At 33.5% G+C, this 25,599-nt stretch overlaps 2 protein-coding genes across 2 annotated transcripts; one reads left to right on the top strand and one right to left on the bottom strand.

Moving 5' to 3' along the window:
• Positions 1-10,080: 10,080 nt before the first annotated feature.
• On the top strand, positions 10,081-18,239 carry LOC131653060 (mitochondrial import inner membrane translocase subunit PAM16 like 2-like). Its single transcript, XM_058923098.1, has 4 exons — positions 10,081-10,313; positions 10,767-10,854; positions 17,446-17,579; positions 17,733-18,239. The coding sequence occupies exons 1-4, from the start codon at positions 10,311-10,313 to the stop codon at positions 17,859-17,861; spliced, it is 354 nt and encodes a 117-aa protein (XP_058779081.1). The 5' UTR covers positions 10,081-10,310; the 3' UTR covers positions 17,862-18,239.
• Positions 12,562-15,924, bottom strand: LOC131653059 (uncharacterized). The gene is made up of 3 exons (XM_058923097.1): positions 13,619-15,924; positions 13,416-13,534; positions 12,562-13,331 (listed from the first exon to the last, which is right to left on the bottom strand). The coding sequence occupies exons 1-3, from the start codon at positions 15,366-15,368 to the stop codon at positions 12,837-12,839; spliced, it is 2,364 nt and encodes a 787-aa protein (XP_058779080.1). The 5' UTR covers positions 15,369-15,924; the 3' UTR covers positions 12,562-12,836.
• Positions 18,240-25,599: the final 7,360 nt, after the last annotated feature.

Genomic DNA, 25,599 nt, shown 5'->3' with positions numbered 1-25,599 from the left:
TCTCTTAACGTTTAAGCTTAATCTCACTAATATATTACAACAGCAATGTAGTGAGCTTTGATGAAGATGAAGATTCTGAGCTTTGAATAGAACAGAGTTTCAGCAAGTTAATATGAGTTGTTTTGTTCAGAATCGTTAACCTTGCTTCTCATCAGAACTTCATATTTATAGGCGTTGGAGAAGATGACCATTGAGTGCATTTAATGCTTTGCGTGTTCCGTACAGCATCGCATTTAATGTTATACGCTTTTGTCAACTACCTCGAGCCTTGTTCACGCTGTGTCTACTGACGTTGCCTTTAATAGCTTTTAACGTTCCTTTTGTCAGTCAGCGTAGCTTGCCACTTGTACTTCCTTCTGATCTGATGTTTGTGAATACAACGTTTGAATATCATCAGAGTCAAACAGCTTGGTGCAAAGCATCTTCTGATCTTCTGACCTTGAAGTGCTTCTGAGCGTGATACCATCAGAACTTCAGTGCTTCTGATCTCATGTTCTTCTGATGCTTCCATAGACCCATGTTCTGATTCTGCTTCGACCATCTTCTGATGTCTTGCCAGACCATGTTCTGATGTTGCATGCTGAACCCTTGAGACAAAGCTTCTGAGCGCTGAATTATGCATACTCTTTATATATTTCCTGAAAAGGAAATTGCATTGGATTAGAGTACCATATTATCTTAAGCAAAATTCATATTATTGTTATCATCAAAACTAAGATAATTGATCAGAACAAATCTTGTTCTTACAATCTCCCCCTTTTTGATGATGACAAAAAACATATATAAATGATATGAATTTGCGATCAGAAAGAGCAGACGGCAAAAGACAAATTACACAGCTATAGCATAAGCATATGAATATGTCTCCCCCTGAGATTAACAATCTCCCCCTGAGATAAATAATCTCCCCCTGAAATAAATACTCGAAGAACTTTAATAAAAGACTTCCCTGATTATTTCGGTAGAGACGATCACATAAGCTTCTGTCTTCAGAGAATTCATAGCTTCTGACTTCTGCTTCCATTGGACAGCTTCAGAACTAGAATTTCTTTAGATCCCTAGAACACTCACAGCTTCTGATTCCTGCTTCCATCTAGGACAGCTTCAGAACTTGAATTTCTTTGATCTTCAGAACATTCACAGCTTCTGATTTCTGCTTCCATTTAGGACAGCTTCAGAACTTGAATTTCTTTGATCTTCAGAACATTCACAGCTTCTGATTTCTGCTTCCATTTAGGACAGCTTCAGAACTTGAGTTTTCTGGATCTTTAGAACATTCACAGCTTCTGATTTCTGCTTCCCTCGGATAGCTTCAGAGCTTTGAATTTCTACCAACATCACTTCATGCTAGATTTGTATCAGAACATTGTTGAATGTACCAGAGCATCATCAGAGCATCTCTACATCCTGAAATGTTACAGAACAAAAAAACTAAACGACAAAAGTCAGCATGAACGAGTCAGAACATAAAATGTATATTAGAACACATGATATGTATCAGAGCCATATAGGCTAAAATAATGTATCAGAGCAAATAGAATTTTGTCAGAGCAAATAGACAAATATGGATCAAATTCTATTATCAGTGCTTCTGATTTATTCTTCTTTCTTGCTTCTGATTTCTGAAGCTTGACAGCACTTAGCTTGCTTCAGTTTCCATGAGCTTATTCTTTTTACAGAATAACACTTCTTATGGTTTTGCTTCTTGTGTTTGCTTTGAAGATTCTCTTCACTTCTTTATACCTGCAAAACACTTAAACCATATAGAACTTGCAGTTCTTGTTAGTAAATGTGTGGGAGCTTTACCCAGCAACTGATAGATTAATCAAATCATTTATCATTTATCTTCTCCCCCTTTTTGTCATATCATCAAAAAGAAAATTTCAAAAGATTCAGATGAATAAAACGACAAATAAAATCACTGGAATGTAAAAACAAAGAAACTTTTCATTGATAATCAAAAGATATTACATGAGAAGATGTTTGACAAGCAGATGCAACAAGGAAAGAAAACTACTAAGACCAAAGACTAAGACCCTAGCTAAGACAAAATCTGTGCCAGCATGTCTTGAACCCTGTCATTAGTTGCAGTTTTCCTTGCCATGAAGGAGTGAAACGCATCATTGACTGCTTCTTGGGCTTCCAGGCGAGGGGTCAGGGAGACTTGATTCTGATGCAGATCTTCCACAATCTTTATCAGAGACAACATTCTCAGCAGGTGAAAATGAAGAGATTTCTTTGGAATGGGTTGAGGGAGAGGAAAGGTTAGATGAGGAGGAAGTTGAGTCTTGAAAGTAAAAAGATGAGGAAGAAGATGGAGATGATGGAGGGCTTTCACCAGGGGGTTGAAACACACGTCTAGAATAGTTTCCAGAAAACTTTGCTTCGAATGGATTCACCTTGAGAGGGTCATAGGTGATCTTTATCTTTTTGGGTTTGGAAGAAGATGTTTCAACAGCTTTTCTCTTTTTGTTTTGATCATTTTCATGGTTTCCTGGGCTTGATGAAGAGTTCATGATGGATTTGCAGATAATGAACAGCTAGGGTTTGATATGAATGCAAAAAGATAGAGAAGGAAAACAAAGACAGAGTGTAATAGAGAAAATATAAGAGGGAAGGAGAAGCGTTTGAAGAATATAAAAAGAAAATAAAATGAAACAAATGATGGATAGCATTTAATGTTACGTGACATGAGGAGAGATAATAAAGACAAATGAGGTGACTAGCACAGTTACCTATGGTCGGCGTCCCTTCAACTGCACGCGCGCTTATCCATGAACAGTAACGACAGGTTTACCATCCCGAGATAAAACGTTACAGCTGTTTTGCTTTAAAAGAGGTTCTGAATCAACTTAGACAATGAAACGTTAGTAATAACCGAATCATAATTTCTAAAAGATTTCAATCAGAACTTCTGATTAAAAAAAATCCACATTCATTTCAGAAGATACTCATACGTAAGAACTTCTCATCTTCTCATTCTGGGCATAAATCCATACTGATGTTCTTCAGAATGAACTTAAACCTATCTTCAGCCAGGGGTTTTGTAAAGATATCAGCCCATTGATGGTCTGTATCCACAAAGTTTAAAGATATAACACCCTTCTGAACATAGTCCCTTATGAAATGATGTTTAATCTCAATATGTTTAGCCTTTGAATGAAGAATAGGATTCTTAGATAAACATATAGCAGAAGTATTATCACAGAATATAGGAATGTTACTCTCATATATCTGATAATCTTCTAACTGACTCTTCATCCAGAGCATCTGTGTACTGCAACCAGCAGCAGCAACATATTCTGCTTCTGTTGTTGATAGAGCAATAGTTGCTTGCTTCTTGCTATACCAGGAGATCAAATGACTTCCAAGAAATTGGCAACTTCCTGAAGTACTATTTCTTTCAATTCTGTCTCCAGCATAGTCAGCATCGCAGAATCCTACTAAGTTGTATTCTTTAGATTTTCTGTAAACTAAGCCAACATTAGTAGTACCTTTCAGATACCTTAGAATTCTCTTAACAGCAGTTAAATGAGATTCTCTAGGATCTGATTGGAATCTAGCACACAAACAAACACTGAACAGAATGTCAGGTCTAGAAGCAGTCAAATATAGAAGAGATCCAATCATACCTCTGTATAACTTCTGATCTACCTTCTTACTTACCTCATCCTTACCTAGGATGCATGTTGGATGCATAGGAGTTTTGGCTTCTTTGCAGTCTAGAAGATTAAACTTCTTCAGAAGTTCCTTCACATACTTGGTTTGGTGAACATACGTTCCTTCTGATGTTTGATTTATTTGTATTCCAAGGAAATACTTGAGTTCTCCCATCATGCTCATTTCAAACTCAGCCTGCATAGACTTAGCAAACTCCTTTCCAAGTATAGCATTAGATGTTCCAAAAATAATATCATCTACATATATTTGACAAATTAAAATATCCCTTTTAAAGGTTTTACAAAAGAGAGTAGTGTCCACTTTTCCTCTAGTGAAACCATTATCCAGAAGGAAAGAACTTAAGCGTTCATACCAAGCTCTGGGAGCTTGTTTCAATCCATACAACGATTTCTTTAGTTTAAAAACATGATTAGGAGACATAGAGTCTTCAAAACCAGGAGGTTGATGGACATAAACTTCTTCATCTATATAACCATTTAAGAAGGCACTCTTAACATCCATCTGATAGAGAGTGATGTTATGTTGAGTGGCAAATGAAATTAATAGACGAATAGATTCTAACCTGGCCACTGGTGCAAAGGTTTCTGTATAGTCAATCCCTTCTTGCTGACTATAACCCTGAGCCACCAGTCTGGCTTTGTTCCTTACCACTTCACCTTTCTCACTGAGCTTGTTTCTGAAGACCCATTTTGTACCGATTATATTGAATCCATCTGGTCTAGGAACAAGATCCCAAACATCATTCCTTGTAAACTGATTCAGTTCTTCTTGCATAGCAATTATCCAGTCTGGATCTTCTAGAGCATGATCAACAGAAGTTGGCTCGATCAAAGATACAAGACCTAATTGACAGTCTGCATTGTTCTTTAGGAATGCTCTTGTTCTGATTGGGTCATCCTTCTTTCCAAGAATGACATCTTCTGAATGACCAGAGATGAGTCTGGATGATCTTCTGACAGATGGTTCTTCAGAAATGCTTAGATTCTCCAGAGAAGCTGATACTTGATCTTCAGATTCTTTGCTTCTGAGAAGCTCTGCTTCTGATGCGTTGCTTCTTGGCTCAACAACTTCTGATATATCAATATCACAATCTGCAAAATTATCAAACTGCTTTGGGTTTTCAGAACCAAGCTTATCATCAAACCTGATATTGATTGATTCTTCCACAATCAATGTTTCAGTATTGTATACTCTGTAGCCTTTTGAGCGTTCAGAATATCCAAGAAGGAAACATTTTTGTGCTTTGGAATCAAACTTACCAAGATGATCTTTAGTGTTTAGAATAAAGCATACACATCCAAAAGGATGGAAATATGAAATGTTGGGCTTTTTATTCTTCCACAATTCATAAGGAGTCTTATTTAGAATAGGTCTGATAGAGATTCTATTCTGAATATAGCATGCAGTGTTTATTGCTTCTGCCCAGAAATGCTTAGCCATATTGGTTTCATTGATCATGGTTCTGGCCATTTCTTGCAGAGTCCTATTCTTTCGTTCTACAACTCCATTTTGCTGTGGAGTTCTAGGACAAGAGAAATCATGGGCAATACCATTTTCTTTGAAGAATTCTTCAAAGGATCTGTTCTCAAATTCACCACCATGATCACTTCTGACCTTTATGATTTTACACTCTTTTTCAGATTGAATCTGAATGCAGAAATCAAAGAACACTGAATGAGACTCATCCTTGTGTTTCAAGAATTTTACCCACGTCCAGCGGCTATAATCATCTACGATGACTAATCCATATTTCTTCCCTCTGACAGATGCTGTTTTGACTGGGCCAAACAGATCAATGTGCAAGAGTTCTAATGGCCTTGAGGTAGAAACAACATTCTTGGACTTGAATGCAGGTTTGGAGAACTTGCCCTTCTGACATGCTTCACAAAGAGCATCTGATTTGAATTTCAGATTAGGGAGTCCTCTGACAAGATCCAGTTTGTTAATCTGAGAAATCTTTCTCAAACTAGCATGACCTAATCTTCTGTGCCAGACCCACTGCTCTTCAGAAACAGACATAAGACAAGTCACCTTCTGACTCATAAGATCTTGCAGATCTGTCTTATAAATGTTGTTCTTCCTCTTGCCTGTAAATAGGATTGAGCCATCCTTCTGATTTACAGCCTTGCAAGACTTTTGATTAAAGATTATATCATAACCATTGTCACTCAATTGACTGATAGATAAGAGGTTATGTGTTAATCCTTCTACAAGAAGTACATTAGAAATGGAAGGAGAGTTACCAGACTTTATAGTTCCAGAGCCAATTATCTTGCCCTTCTGATCTCCTCCAAACTTGACTTCTCCTCCAGACTTAAGCACCAGGTCTTGGAACATAGACCTTATTCCTGTCATGTGTCGTGAGCATCCAGAGTCCAGGTACCACGACATGTTGTGCTTTGTCCTTTTTGCAGCCAAGGATATCTCTTCAGAATCTGATTCTGATGTAGATTCTGATCCGTCATCTTCTGTCGCCATCAGCGCACAGTTAGCCTGCTCATCTTCAGAGTCTGAATCATCTTCTGACTCATCCCAGGTTGCCATAAGACCTTTCTTCTTATGAAACTTCTTCTTGGGATTTTCCTTCTGAAGTTTTGGACATTCATTCTTGAAGTGTCCAGGCTCATTGCATTCATAGCACATGACCTTCTTCTTGTCAAATCTTCTGTCATCAGAAGATTCTCCACGTTCAAATTTCTTTGAACTTCTGACGCCTCTGAACTTCCTTTGCTTGTTCTTCCAGAGTTGATTTAGCCTTCTGGAGATCAAGGACAGTTCATCTTCTTCTTCAGATTCTGATTCTTCAGGATCTTCTTCTCTAGCCTGAAAAGCGTTAGTGCATTTCATGATATTGGATTTTAATGCAATAGACTTACCTTTCTTTTGAGGCTCGTTTGCATCCAGTTCAATTTCATGACTCCTCAGGGCACTGATCAGCTCTTCCAAAGAGACTTCATTTAGATTCTTCGCAATCTTAAATGCAGTTACCATAGGACCCCATCTTCTGGGTAAGCTTCTGATGATCTTCTTTACGTGATCAGCCTTTGTGTACCCCTTGTCAAGAACTCTCAATCCAGCAGTAAGAGTTTGAAATCTTGAAAACATCTTTTCAATGTCTTCATCATCCTCCATCTTGAAGGCTTCATACTTCTGGATTAAAGCGAGAGCTTTAGTCTCCTTGACTTGAGCATTTCCTTCATGAGTCATTTTCAAGGACTCATATATGTCATAGGCCGTTTCCCTGTTAGATATCTTCTCATACTCAGCATGAGAGATAGCATTCAGCAAAACAGTTCTGCATTTATGATGATTCCTGAAAAGCTTCTTCTAATCATCACTCATTTCTTGCCTTGTCAGCTTTACGCCACTGGCATTTACTGGATGTTTGTAACCATCCATCAGAAGATCCCATAGATCACCATCTAGACCAAGAAAGTAACTTTCCAGTTTATCTTTCCAGTATTCAAAGTTTTCACCATCAAATACCGGCGGTCTAGTATAACCATTGTTACCGTTGTGTTGCTCAGCAGAGCCAGATGTAGATGTGGACTTTGCATTTTCATCAGCCATCTTTTACTGAAGTGTTTTTCTCTTCCTGAATCTTTTCTAAACACGGTTAAGTGCTTGCACCTTAGAACCGGCGCTCTGATGCCAATTGAAGGATAGAAAAACACTTAGAAAGGGGGGGTTTGAATAAGTGTAGCTTTAAAAAACTTGACAGATAAAAATAAAATGCACAGTTATTTTTATCCTGGTTCGTTGTTAACTAAACTACTCCAGTCCACCCACGCAGAGATGATTTACCTCAACTGAGGATTTAATCCACTAATCGCACGGATTACAATGGTTCTCCACTTAGTCAGCAACTAAGTCTTCTAGAGTCTTCTGATCACACACTGATCACTCCAGGAACAACTGCTTAGATACCCTCTAAGACTTTCTAGAGTATTCTGATCCACACGATCACTCTAGTTACAACCTGCTTAGATACCCTCTAAGACTTCCTAGAGTATTCTGATCCACACGATCACTCTAGTTCCTTACAACTTAATGTAATCAATTCTAAGAGTATTACAATTGCTTCTTAAAAGCTATAATCACAAACTGTGATATTTCTCTTAACGTTTAAGCTTAATCTCACTAATATATTACAACAGCAATGTAGTGAGCTTTGATGAAGATGAAGATTCTGAGCTTTGAATAGAACAGAGTTTCAGCAAGTTAATATGAGTTGTTTTGTTCAGAATCGTTAACCTTGCTTCTCATCAGAACTTCATATTTATAGGCGTTGGAGAAGATGACCGTTGAGTGCATTTAATGCTTTGCGTGTTCCGTACAGCATCGCATTTAATGTTATACGCTTTTGTCAACTACCTCGAGCCTTGTTCACGCTGTGTCTACTGACGTTGCCTTTAATAGCTTTTAACGTTCCTTTTGTCAGTCAGCGTAGCTTGCCACTTGTACTTCCTTCTGATCTGATGTTTGTGAATACAACGTTTGAATATCATCAGAGTCAAACAGCTTGGTGCAAAGCATCTTCTGATCTTCTGACCTTGAAGTGCTTCTGAGCGTGATACCATCAGAACTTCAGTGCTTCTGATCTCATGTTCTTCTGATGCTTCCATAGACCCATGTTCTGATTCTGCTTCGACCATCTTCTGATGTCTTGCCAGACCATGTTCTGATGTTGCATGCTGAACCCTTGAGACAAAGCTTCTGAGCGATGAATTATGCATACTCTTTATATATTTCCTGAAAAGGAAATTGCATTGGATTAGAGTACCATATTATCTTAAGCAAAATTCATATTATTGTTATCATCAAAACTAAGATAATTGATCAGAACAAATCTTGTTCTTACAAGTTATAATAACTTACTCCTCATCTTGACCATTTATTCTTTTCAATCTAATGGTTAAAAATAATAAGTCATTAAATGTGAAAAGAGAAAACTATTCCTTATTATTTTTAACCATTAGATTGAAAAGAAATAATGGTCAAGATGGAGAGTAAGTTATTATAACTTACTCTTGGAGTTAATATAACCCTCCTCTTATTATTATTATTATTATTATTATTATTATTATTATTATTATTATTATTATTATTATTATTATTATTATTATTATGTGTGCGTGTGAGTGTGCTCCTCTCAAAGTCTCAGGTTCGAGACCCACTAGATACAAATTGCGTATTAAAAAAAAAATTTATTATTATTATTATTATTATTATTATTATTATTATTATTATTATTATTATTATTATTATTATTATTATTATTATTATTATTATTATTATTATTATTATTATTATTATTATTATTATTATTATTATTATTATTATTATTATTATTATTATTATTATTATTATTATTATTATTATTATTATTATTATTATTATTATTATTATTATTATTATTATTATTATTATTATTATTATTATTATTATTATTATTATTATTATTATTATTATTATTATTATTATTATTATTATTATTATTATTATTATTATTATTATTATTATTATTATTATTATTATTATTATTATTATTATTATTATTATTATTATTATTATTATTATTATTATTATTATTATTATTATTATTATTATTATTATTATTATTATTATTATTATTATTATTATTATTATTATTATTATTATTATTATTATTATTATTATTATTATTATTATTATTATTATTATTATTATTATTATTATTATTATTATTATTATTATTATTATTATTATTATTATTATTATTATTATTATTATTATTATTATTATTATTATTATTATTATTATTATTATTATTATTATTATTATTATTATTATTATTATTATTATTATTATTATTATTATTATTATTATTATTATTATTATTATTATTATTATTATTATTATTATTATTATTATTATTATTATTATTATTATTATTATTATTATTATTATTATTATTATTATTATTATTATTATTATTATTATTATTATTATTATTATTATTATTATTATTATTATTATTATTATTATTATTATTATTATTATTATTATTATTATTATTATTATTATTATTATTATTATTATTATTATTATTATTATTATTATTATTATTATTATTATTATTATTATTATTATTATTATTATTATTATTATTATTATTATTATTATTATTATTATTATTATTATTATTATTATTATTATTATTATTATTATTATTATTATTATTATTATTATTATTATTATTATTATTATTATTATTATTATTATTATTATTATTATTATTATTATTATTATTATTATTATTATTATTATTATTATTATTATTATTATTATTATTATTATTATTATTATTATTATTATTATTATTAACTAAATGTACTATTTCTAGAATTTTCTAAACATTCATCGTGTGGGCAAAGAAAACCTCCCCAAATAAAATAAAATCCCCAATTGAAACCCTACCGTCCGCCATTGTCATCGGTTGCCAATCGAAGCTCCTGCTCTTATTTGACGATAAACCAATTCACCAGCCACTTTAAAAAAAAAACTACAAAACCCTAAAATCTCAATCTCAGACCAGAAAAATTCGACCCTTGCAATTCCTAAGGGCTTCATTTTATTGATCCTAAACTATGGTACGTTTTTGGCTCCATTCATGTCGTTTTCTACCTTTTTTTTCCTTCTTCTTCTTCGTCAATAAAATGGTGAAATGAAGCCGAACATATTGTTTAGGTTCGTTGATTTCAAGAGTTTTTTAAATTGTTTATTTGATGTTTTCTAATTAGATTGAGTTATAGAATTTTGAGTTTTCTTCGTTGTATGCATTAAATTTGAGGAGACTGATTTTTTCCATGGCTGTGATATTGTTTCAGCTTGCGTTTATTTGCATTACAGACTTTTTTTTTCATCTAATTTTGATGTGATTTTTATTTGTGCATAGCTCAGTTTGTTTGGGATTTCAAATGTCTAAGACATACTGTCCGACACACGTCTGTGTCCGATGCTTGTTTGAAGTGGTTTAAAATCATCTATATATAAATTGTCTCTGTGCAATAGATTGTCTGAATGTTCCTGGTGTATTTATGCAGGCTGCAAAGATTCTCGCAAACTTGATTGTGATGGGAGGGGGAATCTTGGCAAGAGCAGTTGTTCAGGCATATCGTCAAGCACTTACCAGTAAGCTTTCCAAACTATTCCCGTATATATTTGAGATTTGTGTGGCAAAACAGTAAACACATATGCTTGTTAACATGTTATTAAATTATCAGATTTCTAAGCATATGTATGGTTCGACTTTGTATTTGTGTCCTAATGTGAATTTGATTGTGACTTCGAAAAGCAACAAACTAGACCGTTGAAGTAATGCATAATGATATGATACCATGGTGTTCTATAAACAACTTGTTTTCATGGATATAAATCATAAGCAAATGTCACTTTTCCAAACCTAAATAATTTTTTAACACTAATAAATGCTAGATATTTGGTTGTACACTGTTTTTAAGAATTTAGGAGCTGAGTTTGGTGATAAAGATATAACGGAGTCATGGTTTTTTCCCTTTTCGCCAACTGGTGTTGTGGGATTTCAAGGGTTATGTAAACTGTTAAGGAAGGAAATCTTTATTGCTTGGTCAATCTAGTTGACTTGTTGGAATCATTACACGGGATGGAAGGATATTTCCTCTTTGTTCTTGGACATTTTATATATCATAGGTGTGGTTTTCTTTGTATTTTGAGAGGGCCATTGTTGATTCGGGTTTCTCCAGTATCTGACTATTTCTATGTCTTCATCAGCTTTTAACTTTTATCAGATTTCAGAATCTTATTATAATTTTGGTCTTCATTGTATCTGGCAGTTAAAACTACAGTCAGTCCCAACTCTGCAAGATGTTTTAAAAGAGCAAACCCTATGCCCTTGTTTCCAACGGTCACCACCGCCATAGTCTCCTTCGTCCACCACCTTCATTTATTACATATACAAGTAAATTAACTAAACATATATAAGAACTTAGGAAGAAACATGTTTTGAAATGATAAGGTACCTAGTTGAGCAGAGTGAAGGAGATGGAAAATAATGTTCAGGATCCATTTGAGTTTGAGTTACAGTATGAATGATGAAATATGTGAATGAGAACACTACTACGCCACTATATGCTATTTATATTAACTTTCTTATGCTTATTATTATCAGGAATGTTGTGTTATGAAACTAGGGGTAGCAGATTTTACGGGAATTATATAACATAGTTTAGACTCAAATGGCATATAAAAATGACATGAGAACTATGGAAAAATGGAACGCGTCATTTTATTTAGTTTGTTTAAGTCTACTACCATGGGCTGTGTGAATCAAACTGTGAAATGGGCTGTGAAATGCGAATGTTTTAACCCCAAAGTTCTTGATTCTGTGAAAATCAAATGGCATATATATAGTCCATTAAGAGATAGTTGTTACAAATATTAACCTGGATACAAGTTAAGTTATTTTTTAAGCTATAAATCTCCCAAAAGGGCTTTAATGATTTGTCTCGCCCTAATAATAAATCTCTATCAGATGGCAAAAAGGTGTGGTACTTACGAATAATATATGTGATTATGTGTCATTTTGGTTGAAACACACAAATATTAAGATACTGAATTCTGACTTAAAATCAACTTCACAAATTCTTCTTTAGAATCTGCAACCTTGTGAGTGAGCATTTGCCAATCGTGGTTTTGAATGTGTTGTGTCTCAAGTAAATTGAGTTATATTTTGATATGTTTACTTGAAAAGCAAGCTCAATGTAAAACTTAGTGTAAAATTTTCAACATCTAGTAAAAGTTACTTTTCTTCACTATTAAGTAGATTGAGGTTTGGAGCAGAGTTGTTAATCCCGGATAGCGGAGCGGAGCGGCCGACCTCCGGGAATGGGAAAAGTGGGAATAGCGGCATCCCGGATAGCGGGACAAATTTTTGTATACTAATAATTATATAAAAAATTATAAAACATATGTCATGAATGAAATACAACTAATTTCACAACATTCATAAAATATTTATAAAATCTAATGTCAAACAAAGAGCAATGCTTAATAATTCAAAACACAAAGATTCAAAACATATAGGTTCAAATTCAAACTTAGTACTATGATATGAAAATTCAAGCAAACATAAAAAATCATGTAGCATCATCAAAATATTCCTCAACATCTTCATCTTCATCTTCATCAACATTTTCCTCCAATTCTTCATCTTCAACATCTTCTTCAACATCTTCCTCCGATTCTTCATCTTCAACATCTTCTTCAACCTCTTCTACCACCACGTGTTGTGCAATTGTTGCTCTTGGTGCAATTGTTGCTCTTGGTGGCCTTGATGTTTGTGGTCGTGCCATTGACCTCCTAGTGTAGATTAAAGGCTCATTAGCCCCACTAGCTTCGGCAACTTGAGTCCAAGTTAAATCATGATTTGGATCAACCAATTCTTCACCATCATCTCCTACCTTTTCCATCTCTCCCACCAACCATTCGGTGTGGAAATTAATTTCGCTAAATTCCATAGGATCAATTTTATCTCGAATTTCAAACCTCTCTAGCAAAGCTTGATTATACTTGATAAACACCAAGTCTTGCAATTTTTGATGTTCCAATTTATTTCTCTTCTTGGAGTGAATCTAAAATACAATAATTTGAAGCATTAATTTAATTATACTTGCATGTAAGATACTTTAATATCCTAGTATAAAATTAATACTCACATGCTCAAATATGCTCCAGTTACGCTCACATCCGGAAGCACTGCAACTCAAACTCAACACTTTAATAGCCAACAATTGCAAATGCGGAGTTTCAGCTCCATAAGACTTCCACCACTCAGCTGCAAGTAATTGTAAAAAATCATTCCCAATACATAACACAAAGTATATCACATGTAAAACTTCAAAAAATCATTCCATCTTACCTGGAGCTAATGTCGACCTTTGTCTCATTGCCGCTCTTATACCAAAGAGACCTGTAGCACCCCGGTATTGTGCCAATTCTACTGAAATCAAATCCTCCACATCTTCACTTTCACTAAGTCTCTCAATGCACTTACGGAGGCCTCTCACCAATCTAGCATCGGACTCAATTTCTGGATTAGAATAATAATATTCAGGATTGAGATAGTGACCTGCAGCATGTAGCGGATGATGTAGTTGACACTCCCATCTTTTATCAATGATTTCAAAAACAGCTTTGTATTTGCTTGAATCTAAACTGAAAGCTTTTTCAATCGATTCCTTTGCTACCCCCATTGCGGCGTATATGTATCCCATTGCGGGTTTCCTTTCATTGTCAACCATTCTTAGCACATCTACAAGAGGCGCCATGCACTTGAGAGTATAGAGAACATCACTCCAAAATGATACATTAAGAATAGTAGTAGCTGCCCTTTTTCCTTTAGCATCTTTGGCACACTTGGAACTTGTCCATTCTTCACAAAGGAACATCTCTCTAAGCTTTCCTTTCAACTCTTGCATCCTTTGTAGACAAAGGAAGTGGGTAGCAAACCTGGTCACTCCTTGTTTAACCAATTCAACATTGCCGGTAGTCTTTCTCATTAAATTCAAAGCAAACGTATGGTTATAAATGTAGCCCACAACCTTAATCCCTTTTTCTATAACCTTTTTCACCTTTGGAATTTTGCCTATGTCTTCTAACATAAGGTCTATACAATGGGCAGCACATGGAGTCCAAAACAAATGTTTCCTCTTTTCACACAATACTTTACCCGCCGCTACATAATTACTTCCATTGTCGGTGATCAATTGGACAACATTTTTTTCACCCATTTCTTCAACAAATGTGTCCAACAACTCGGCTAGCTTATCCCCCGTCTTTGCATAGTCAGAAGCATCCACACTCTTCACAAACATGGTCCCCACCGGGCAATTGACCAAGAAATTGATCAATGTCCTGCCTTTTCTATCTGTCCAACCATCAGACATAATTGAACAACCGTATTTGTTCCTTTGCACTTCTTGGTTTTTCAACAAACTTTTTGTATATTCCAACTCATTTTTAAGAAGTGGAACCCTAAGTTCATGATAACTTGGCGGCTTCAAATGAGGACCATAGCTCTCAACGGCTTCCAACATCAACTTAAAAGCTCTTGCTTTTGCTACATTAAAAGCAACTCCACATGTATAAAAAAAGCGAGCAACATACTGGATGGTTCTTGCCCTTGCTTCTTTATCACAAGCATCATTGATGCTTGTGTCCTTAGCCTTCTTATACACCAAATCTAATGGCCCTTTAGTCCTCTTGACGGCTATTGAAGAGGTCTCACCCTCAGCAAGCCTCTTTCCGGTTCGAATCCTACTTATTTCCTCGATATCCAAGGTATCATCCGCATCTATTTGCACCGCAATTTCTTGTATTCCTTTCTTAATTTTTTCTTTCTCAAATATGTCAGCACGTAATATAGCCTTAACATCCTCGGGTGTTTTCGAACAAGGAACTACGTCACCTTGAATTCCTGCTTGATGCCTTTTTGCCCGACTAATTCCCCCACTGCTGGTTAAATTACAGAAAACACATGTGACTCTCTTCCGGTTATTCAAATCCTTCAAATGATTATATTTCCATCCTATGTCTTTGCTAGCCGGTTTGAACGTTGGAGCACACGAAGCGACCGACGCAGAATTTGGTGTTGAGGAAGAAGCTGCCATTTTGTTCTATAATTGACAAAAACAGTGGGGAATAAATAAAAAAAAAGGGAAAGAGAGAGACAATTTTGGGGAACAATTTTGGGGAAAGAGAGATTGTGAATCTGACCTGAGAGAGAGAGAGTGCGAAGCTGAGAGGGAGAGTGCGGAGGTGAGAAGCAGAGAGTGAGAGGAGAGTTGCAGGTGAGAAGCTGAGACTGAGAGGAGAGAGTGCGAAGCTGAGAGGAGAGTGCGAAGCTGAGAAGCTGAGAGGAGAAGCCGAGAAACTGCTTAGGGCACAGAAGCGTGAAAGCTGAACGAGAAGAGAAAACAAAAGGGAAAGATCTTTTACTTTAGTAAGGGCAAAACAGTAATTTTCGCGAGAAAAAAATTTTAAAAAAAAAGAATGGATCCGGATCCGCTCCGCCCGGGAACGATCCGCGATCCGCTATCCGCTATCTCGGCTGTAGCGCCCGCTACAGCTTGTCCGCGATCGCACCCTCTGTCCCGCACGGGAGGGGGCCGCTCCGCTCCGGAGCGCCGCTATAGCGGCCGTAGCGGCCGGGAATGACATCTCTGGTTTGGAGGAAAAATCAATTTTAGTTCAAATTAATATGATAGGCCCATTGTGAAATGGGAGTAGAGGAAGGAGGAATGATTAAGCCTAAGAAACCAATCCTGTTATCTATGAGAGAAGAAAGGGACAGGTGGCACCAACAGAAGGTAGTATAGAGGAGATGGAAGGATAATAACAAAGTGGAGGAAGATGATATGGAAATCAGAGGAGGAAACGGCTGGGTGGGTAACTGAATATTTGAGAATTTCTAAGTGGTTATGGCAGGTAGTTTTGTCAAACAGCACATACAATGGTGCGATAGCATATCAGAATTTGAACAGATTGCTATTGATTCAAGATATGTTATTTAGTACAACCTTGTTGTCAAATAGCGCCTATGACGGTGCTATAGCATTGTTGTATAGCTTAATTTGAGCAAACTGCTATTTCCCGCAATTGACAACACTGATGGCATGGTTGGTTAGGTTGAGAGGAGGAGCTGGCCTTCGGCATTGTGTTTAGTTGGTATGGTTTAGTGCTATTGGATGGAAAGAAACGCCGACTATTCATCTTTAGACCTTGAAAACAATGCATCAACCTTTTCCCTGTTATTTTTTTTCATCAGATTTCACATTTTCAAGTTTAGTGTAGAGATGATCTTTTGAACCTTGACTATTGCACCACTTCTCAACAGCTTTAGACCATTACACATGATTAGAAGAACCCATTTAGGTGTAAGATTGTTACCCTAGGACAAAGCTGCCATGTCTTGAATTGAAGAATGCTCTATGTGACGACAACTTTTTTATAATTTGTAGTGAAGAGAAAATGATTGAACCTGAAACTATTTTAATACTCAGAAATGGTTGATACAGTGATAGATTTATAATTCCACATTGGCTGTCATTTTTAAATTATCAAACTATCTCAAACAATTGTCTATTTCAGTCAAAATATTGTCCATCCTATTGTGCCCATTTACCAACCCTTGTGTGTCTATAGCATTTCTTTTGTATCCACAAACCTATTTGTATTACAAACTCGTTCGTTCGAGACATATTTGTATTAAAAACTTGTCACATCTCTTAATTTTCATGTTCATTCGAAAGTTGCTACGCACTCATAATGGGACTTAATTTTGGGCTTTCTCTAATCCTATAGATATTGTACATATATCTGGCTTGCTACTATGGAAGCTTTAGTAGCAGAGATGGGTAAATATAATAGTTACTGGTCTAAGCAATATTTAAATGGATTTTGATACGTTAGTCTCCCTATTTTTTGATATTTAAATGGATTTTGCTTCATCTTTCTGATAATAACATTACTTTTTGAATAACATAGGTATCCAATTTCTAATATAACATCATCAAGACTCTGTCCAATACCCACATTACTTACTTTTTATTCCCTTTAATTTGTCTACTTAACTTGTATTATTTCAGGTCTTAGTTTTTTGTTTCTCTTATTTTCTCTTTACCAAATCTATCTATACAAATAGTGACTGTTAATTCTTCTCATTTTCTCAACATTATGTTGTTCTAGATGCCTCAAAAAACGGTGTTGCACAAGAAACAATTCAAAATACTATCCGCAAAGCTAGCACAAAGATAACAGAGCAAGAGGCTCGCCAGATTCTCGGTGTTACTGAGGAAACTCCCTGGGAGGATATTATCAAGGTTAGTAGTATATGTATATCATCTCTGCTAGGGCTATATTACCTATTAGTTTTAAGGATTCAAAAATATACTCAACCTTGTTTCAAAACAATATCTTAAACATACTCAACCTTGTTTCAACCATATCTTAAACATAATTGTTTTTTGTGCCAGAAATATGAAAGAATGTTTGAGAATAACGCCAAGAATGGGAGTTTTTACCTGCAGTCGAAAGTTTACCGGGCGAAGGAATGTCTGGAATCTATCAAAGAAAGCAACAAAGGTGATGGAAACCCTAGTTGAGGACTCAGTTTTACTCCATCAATTTTGCTCCATCTTAGTAGTCTGTGTGGTCATTTTGGCCACCATGTTGTGTACGATTCGCGCAATGAAAACTAAATTTGTTTTACTAGAAAAATTGTTTGTAAATGATTAGTTGGGAATTCATTACAAATAATGAAAGCTCTCTATAGAACTGAGGCCGTGAAAGCTTTTAGTTTAACATAAAATGCTGATCAAAATCATATATTAGTAAAACATCTACATGTCTTTCACTATTAATATTTGTTGAGATTTATATCTTAATGTATAAGCTGTTTCTATGATGAAAGATACAGTTTGTTCATAAACTGACAGCTACTCACGATAATTATTTATATGAAATTTTGGATTTAAAGTTGAGTTTTTTTTATCTATGCAAATATTTATGTGGCTTTTGTAATGGTATGTATTAGTTTAATCTAACTTATAATATTTTTTTCTCTGTTATGTACGTTATGAGTTTGCAAGGACACATCTAGTGGTTTGAATTCGAACATAAATTTGTTTCATTTTCGTCACACTTAAAAAGGATAAGAGTTTAATTGGATTAAATCAGATTTTATAATTTTGTTAAGTCATAATTGTATAGAAACATCTTATTGAACGAATATAAGTTTAAACTTCTGATATTTTACTTAATTGCATGAAAGATAAATGAAATATTAAATCATGCACAAAACCCTGAAAAAGTATAAGAGTTTAATTGGATTAAATCAGATTTTACTTAATTGCATGAAATATTAATAAATAAAAAATTATAGATATTGAATTGTAAGGGTGTGATTAAAAAAAAAAGGTGTTGATAGGCTATAAGAAAAAAATAAGTTTACATAAATCTACCTTAATTATATTTGGGAATTTTTAGCACTCAATGCATTTTGAAATTTGTGATTAGAATTAGTGTCAATCGGTAAATTTGGAAATGTATTTCCAAATTCAAAGGGTATTTTAGATATTTTGTATGGGGTCTCTAAGTAAGATGATGCGTTTAGAGTTTTCCTTATATTTTCATCAAGGAATGGATATAACCTGAATTCAATCACTAACTTGAATGAGATATATTATTTACACCGAATTTCAGCATCATAGCATCATATACAAATACATCATTTATAACTATTGAGGTGAGAAATGCATAGAGAAATAAAAATGCCTCCCTATATATTAAATTTGGCACCCCCAATTTTTTATTCTGAAAATGCCTCTAATATTATTTACTTTTAAAAAAGATATATTTTCAATTTTCTTTTACTATTGATGTATGGTGAAAATCAAAATTTCTTATACGAACGTTGCGCGTATATCAAAAATTGTTTGTATTTTGGAAATTTCCCAAAATTTCTGGGGTGGTTTATCAGAAATTCCAAAATTTTTGGGACGATTACAAAATCTTTGGAAATATACCAGAATTTTCCAAAATTTCTAGGACGATACATACTTAACCAGAAATTTCAAATTTTTGAAATACCGAAAATTTTAAATTTCTAGAATACCAGAAATTTTACAAAAACTTAATATTTTCGTTATGTCTGCCGATGAAATTTTGTATATGTGTGGGCTAGAGCCACATCTTCTACGGACTCATGTTTAGGTTATACGGATTTCTTCACCACAAATACATGTTTCGTATTGAAATAATGCAGTTTTAATTGTTTTTCGTCATTTATGAAATTGATGTTTAATAATTATACGTTGAAATTAACAGATTTTAAACTATCGATCATAAGTTTTAGCATAGGCACAATCTACTGGTAAACAACATGTTATTTTTGTTGTTATTGTTTGTTCTGATTCTTTTGATGGAATGCGAGGGAGAAAGGATAAATTAATTATGGGGTGAGAAAGAGGAGGAAATTACAAAAGAAGAAATGCATTTGAAACCACTAATTCTTCTTATGACATTTATAGTATGGAGGTTAAATATTTGTTTAGGCTGAGATTCATTCCAAGTGGTATCGGTTGGAATGTGATGGTTAGATGCGGGATGCACAATCATAGACTAGATAAGGATTTGGAAGGCCATAATATATTGGGTCGTCTAAAAGATCATGCAAGAAAGTTTGTGAATGACATGACGAAGTACAATATGGCTCCAAGGTACATAATTTCTGCTTTGAAAGACAAAGATCCAGAAAACCTATGAGTATTACTCAGGTGTATAAAACTAGATCAATATACATAATGGGCAAGATAGGTACGTTGACAGAAATGTAAATGTTATTGAGCCTTATTCACAAAGAGAAGTACATGTGTTAGACAATAAACATGGACAACTTAGATATTGTAACTGATATCTTCTGGACACATCCTGATTCTGTGAAGTTGTTGAAATATGTTTTATCTGGTATTAATATTTGATTGTACGTACAAGACAAATAGGTAGGGACTTTATTTTTTACATTATAAAATTTGTGGATGTTTAGTGAGTTGTTTGGTTATGTGCATTTTGATTGTGCAGGTACCAGATACCACTGCTTGAGATTATTGGTATTATGTCAACGAAGTTGACGTTTTCAGTTGCCTTTGCCTATTTGGAACATGAAAGAGAGGATAATTTTAAACGGGCACTAGAGAAGTTTAAATAGTTGTTCACTTCAGAGAAATTGCTACTGAAGGTTGTGGTGACGAATCAAAAACATGCATTGATGAATGCCACGTAATCTGTATTTCCAAATGCAACTCATCTATTGTAATCGTTCCATATTTCAAAAAGCGTGAGCATGAAATATAAGGAGAACGTGAAAGCAAAAAGACAAGAACATGTAATGGATCTATAAAACAACATCATGTATTCAAATACATAAGATGAGTTTGATGTACACTTCAAGCACTTTGAAAGTGTTTGTGCTGGTATTCCTTTAATTGTTAAGTATTTGAATGAAACATGGTTAACACCTTATAAAGTGAGATTTATTGTTGCATGGACTAACAAAGTCACTCATTTAAGGAACACAACAAACAAACAGGTACACAAATCATGACAGTTTGATATTATTATTATTATTATTATTATTATTTATATTTATGTTTTGAAAACAGATTTAAACATGTTTTCTATTTATGGATGTTAGGATGGAGTCTGCTAATTGGAGACTAAAAACATGCTGACAACAAGTCGGGGTGATTTATGCCGAAGTTGGGATGCTGTGAACACCATATTGAATTTGCAGCTTGGTTCCATCAAAGTGTCGTTTCAAAAAAGTATTGTCAAGATTGAGCATCGATATAACACTGCATTCTATGCTAGGTTGCACGGTTTTGACTCAAGACAATGTATACAACTCATTGGAAAGGAACTAGAAAGGGTAAAATTTGTTGGTTCAAGCAAAGAGAGATGTGGTTGCTTCATTAGAACAACACATGGGTTACCGTACGCGTGTCAGCTTGCAGGTTTCCAAATTACAGGCGACCCTGTTTCTTTAGACGCAATTCATGTATTCTTGACGAAATTGCACATTGCAGATCATGAGTCCGGTTATGATGGGAGTAGGACAAAGTGGGATTTGGAAGAAGAGTGTGAAGATTTGAAGAGATATTTCAGTATTTTGGATATTGTAGGTCAGAGGGTGTTGAATAAAATAGTTTGTGATCTAACATATCCATCCATAACTTTAATGTGTCCACCTCCGGCGAAGTACACCCCAAGGAGGGGAGTTAAAAAGAGTGGAAAGGATCAAGAGAGTGATGTGCATCGTGATCCTATCCAGTGTGAGTATGCTGAGGCTTTGTAGGGGAGTCAAACTACAAAGAGATCATGCACAAAACCAACAGCAAGTCAACAACCTATTAGTAGTCAACCGTCCACCAAATCTTTAAGACATGTTTACTTGTCACAGTTTCCTGCTTTCTTACATCCATACTTCAATGATATTATCAATGTTGGTGATGATGGAAATTGTAGTTTCCGCGTTATTGCAACTTTACTTGGATGGGGAGAAAAGTCATGGTCTTTGATACAAACACAGTTAGATACTCAAGTTCATCAACACTCTGAATTGTTTTCCAAGTTGTTCTATGATATAGTGTCTCTACAATTAGGAATGAGTTACAAGTAGAACACTTGGGTATGCAGGATAGGGACAAATGGATGACGATTCTTGATACGACTTACCCTAGTGCTTCTAAATACAGTGTTGTATTTGTTTCCCTTTTTATGAGACTTAACATCACATTCTCCAATTATGTATATGAGTACGCACACAATCATTATTGTTGGTTTTGTCAACGACAATCATTGAGTTCAGGAAAAAGTTAAAACATGATTGCCCATTGCCTCCCGTCACTGACCGATGGAGACAAAATTGTATTGATGATGCAAAAGCATGAGAATCAGCATATACGGGTCACTTTAGACACTGAGAAGAGATGTATAGGAAGTCATTGTAGTTTGTTTTTTATGCACATCTGTATGACAATTATTATATATGTATATTATGTCGGATAGTTATTTTACCGATTTTATTTTTTAAGAAAAAATAATTAAAAAAGGAGAAAAAACATAAACAACAGTATTATCGAAAATTTCAAATTTTCATAATTCTTTACAATTACCGAAAATTTCAAAATTTCTGATATATTTTAACTACACACTTAAAATTTGGAATTTTCGATACTAGATGTTTTAAATTTCCGATAGCCCACACGGTAAAAAAAACAATAATTTTATTAAAAGTTTTGGTATTTTACAAAATTTCTAATATTTATCAATAAATTTTAAAAAAATCAGTTATCTAATTAAGATATTAACGTAGAAACGCCAAAAAAATATGAGATGTAAAAATACCAACACCATACATAAAATTGTATAAGAATAAGGTGTTTTGACATCTAAAAAGGGGTCAAAATAACATTTCTTAACTTTAATAATAAATTAGAAACCCCAAGGGTTGGTCTAGCGGTGGAGACTTGGATCTTGAGTGTGCACTCCTCTCAAGGTCCTGAGTTCGAACTCTTAGGTGCTATCAATTCGTGTGTTTGATCAGTTCATACAGAACTTTGTTCTGACTTTAACGGAACCTCTGCTAATAGAAAGTGGGATTGGTCCCTCTTTGCAATGCCAAATATCAAGATTTAAAAAAAAAACATAAATTAGAGACTTTTTCATTCTCAAAATCAACTCACAAACACCACTTTCAATTCATTAGACCCTTGAATGAGACAAATCCATAGCCTATACATCATTTTCAAATCATACATCATTTTCAAATCATTAGACAATTGAATGGTTACATTTCTGATACGAAGCACATCACTTTCATCAGTTTCATGTTTATCCCTACTACTACTCACAATCACAAATCTATAACACTTTTTCTTTAATATTGTATTATTAAATTTCATTGGTCCTCTATGTTAGACTTGTCAACTTTCACATTACATGTTAATGAATAGAAAATGAATGTGCCACATATTCAAATGGCACTAGAAGATATGCACAATTTTGGGTCCAATTTACATTACCCAAAATGGTAGGTAATCAACCAGTCCCCTTTAAGCCTCATCTGTAAACCAATCAAGTGACTCCTCCACTTTAAAAGTGAAGCTTTTCTTACACCAAGTGTATTATTGATGAAGATTTTAGGGGTGAAGAATTTAATATTGTCAACTTTTTTGGTGTATGTTCACACCACACATGTTATTACTCAATTAGAGTATGGTGTAGCTCACACGGTCTCTACTGCTCCCAAGTATGGTGTTACTCAATTATGTATATTAAAAAACATTCAAACTATTTGTTGAAAATGAATTAGAGTTAAGAGAAATATTAGTCGATAATGTTTGTTTATTTCTTAATTCAATAATGATATTTTTGAATTTTTTTCATGTTGTTAAAACTTTAAAATAAAATGATAAATTATAATATATTGATTGGTTTTTATTAGAAATGTTGGCAAAGAGTATGGATATTTAGGTATCTATGAGGTATAAGTACAGGTAAAAAGTAAAAACGTTAGAGTCCACACGAGTATGAATTCAGGTATGAGGATTTTTTTCAAACCATAAATATGAGAATGAGTACTATAGTATCTGCCCAAACACGGCATATTACCATCCCTAATCATCAACCGCATTTAACTATCTCTCAAATTGTTGATTTATCTTTTTGACTGATACTTCTCTCAACTCGTTGCTCTTTCAAATATATATATATTGTGTTGGAATATGTCAATATTCTAATATGGAGATGAATTTTTAAAAAAAATCTTAAATTCCATATTGTTAGAAAAATAAGTGTGTTTGTGTGCTAATTAAAAAAAGATCCCTTAGTCCAACATTGACTAGATTAGATATTTTGACTAACTTATTTTATTATATAAGAAATGCACATGTTTTATTCTAAAAAACACCAAAAATTTCTTTTGAGTTTTTTCATTCCTCACTCTCATTACTCGTGTTTTTTAAATTGTCGAAGCGATAACTTCTTGTCTTTTCTTTCTACTCGTTGAATTTTCTGAGTTTTTTTTTTTTGAAATTCTCTTTGTTTGACAAATTATCAAGTTTTTTTCTTTTGTATTCTCTTTAGAAAATTATTTGAATTTCTCCTTGTCTGAAAAATTATTTTGAGTGGTCAAACAATCATTATTGAATTATATTTGGAGAATTTTTTAATTGCTCATCATTTGAGAAATTATTATGATTAGTTCTTATTCCAAATACTAAAAGTGATATTTATATCATATTCGACTAGTCTTTGTACCATTATATGGTGTATTTTTAGATTGATTATCTAACATACAAGTAGTAATCATATAATATATAATATGTTTTTTTTATCTTGGAGGTGTCATGGTTGATTGAGTTCTTTGCATAATTTTGGACAGTGTTGCGAAACGTCATACAAAGAGCGATCTAGTTTGCCACTCGACTCAGTAATTTATTACGTGTAAAATTTCAAAAACCATAAAACAAAAATTTTAAGACGTTTCAAAACTGCCATGCCCATCGGAGAAATTAGTGGTACTCTTTCGTTGCTGTCTCCGACAAACCGTTCAAGTTTGAGGGAAGTCACTTCAAACGCTAGCAATAAAATTGAGATTTTTCTTAGCCTTAAAAAAAGATTTCCAATATTCTGACTGATGATCTTCCTGTTGTTCCTTCTGGATCAACCGAGCAAACTAACGATAAGTAATTTGTGGATTTAGATGGAACACTTAATAGTTTTAAAGCTGAATCTGTTGTACAAATTAAAGAGAAAAATTTATTGCCCATGAAATAAATCTCCTTAAGGAAAGAGAATGATTATATTTACAAAATCATATTCTGAATGGACTCACATATGATTTGTATGATAATTACGTTAGTTGCAATACTGCAAAACAGGTTTGAGAAGCTCTGAAAAAGAAGTATGATGCTGAAAGGGCTAGAACAAGCAAGTATGTTATTAGTCATTACTTGAAGTATCGGATGGCGGATGAAAGTTCTATGGAGGCTCACTGTCATGAATTTTAAAAGAATGCTCATATGATCATCACTGAGGGTATGTCTTTAGATGAACAATTTCAAATTGCTTTTATTATTGCCAAACAACATCTAGTTTGAATGTTTTTAAATATTTTTCTTTGCAGTAAAAAAAATTTAGAGTTTGATGATTCGCTTTCGAATTGAAGAAGAATTTCAGAGACAAGATAAAAAATATTAAGTCTTGGTTGTTTCAAATAATAACAATAAATCTTATGTAGTTTTGAAGCCATTTGAAAAATGACTAAAGAATCAAAACTGC

The sequence above is a fragment of the Vicia villosa genome, linkage group LG2 (assembly GCF_029867415.1).
Source record: "Vicia villosa cultivar HV-30 ecotype Madison, WI linkage group LG2, Vvil1.0, whole genome shotgun sequence".
Classification (NCBI taxonomy): Eukaryota; Viridiplantae; Streptophyta; class Magnoliopsida; order Fabales; family Fabaceae; genus Vicia; species Vicia villosa.
This window is presented reverse-complemented; position numbering and strand designations above follow the sequence as displayed.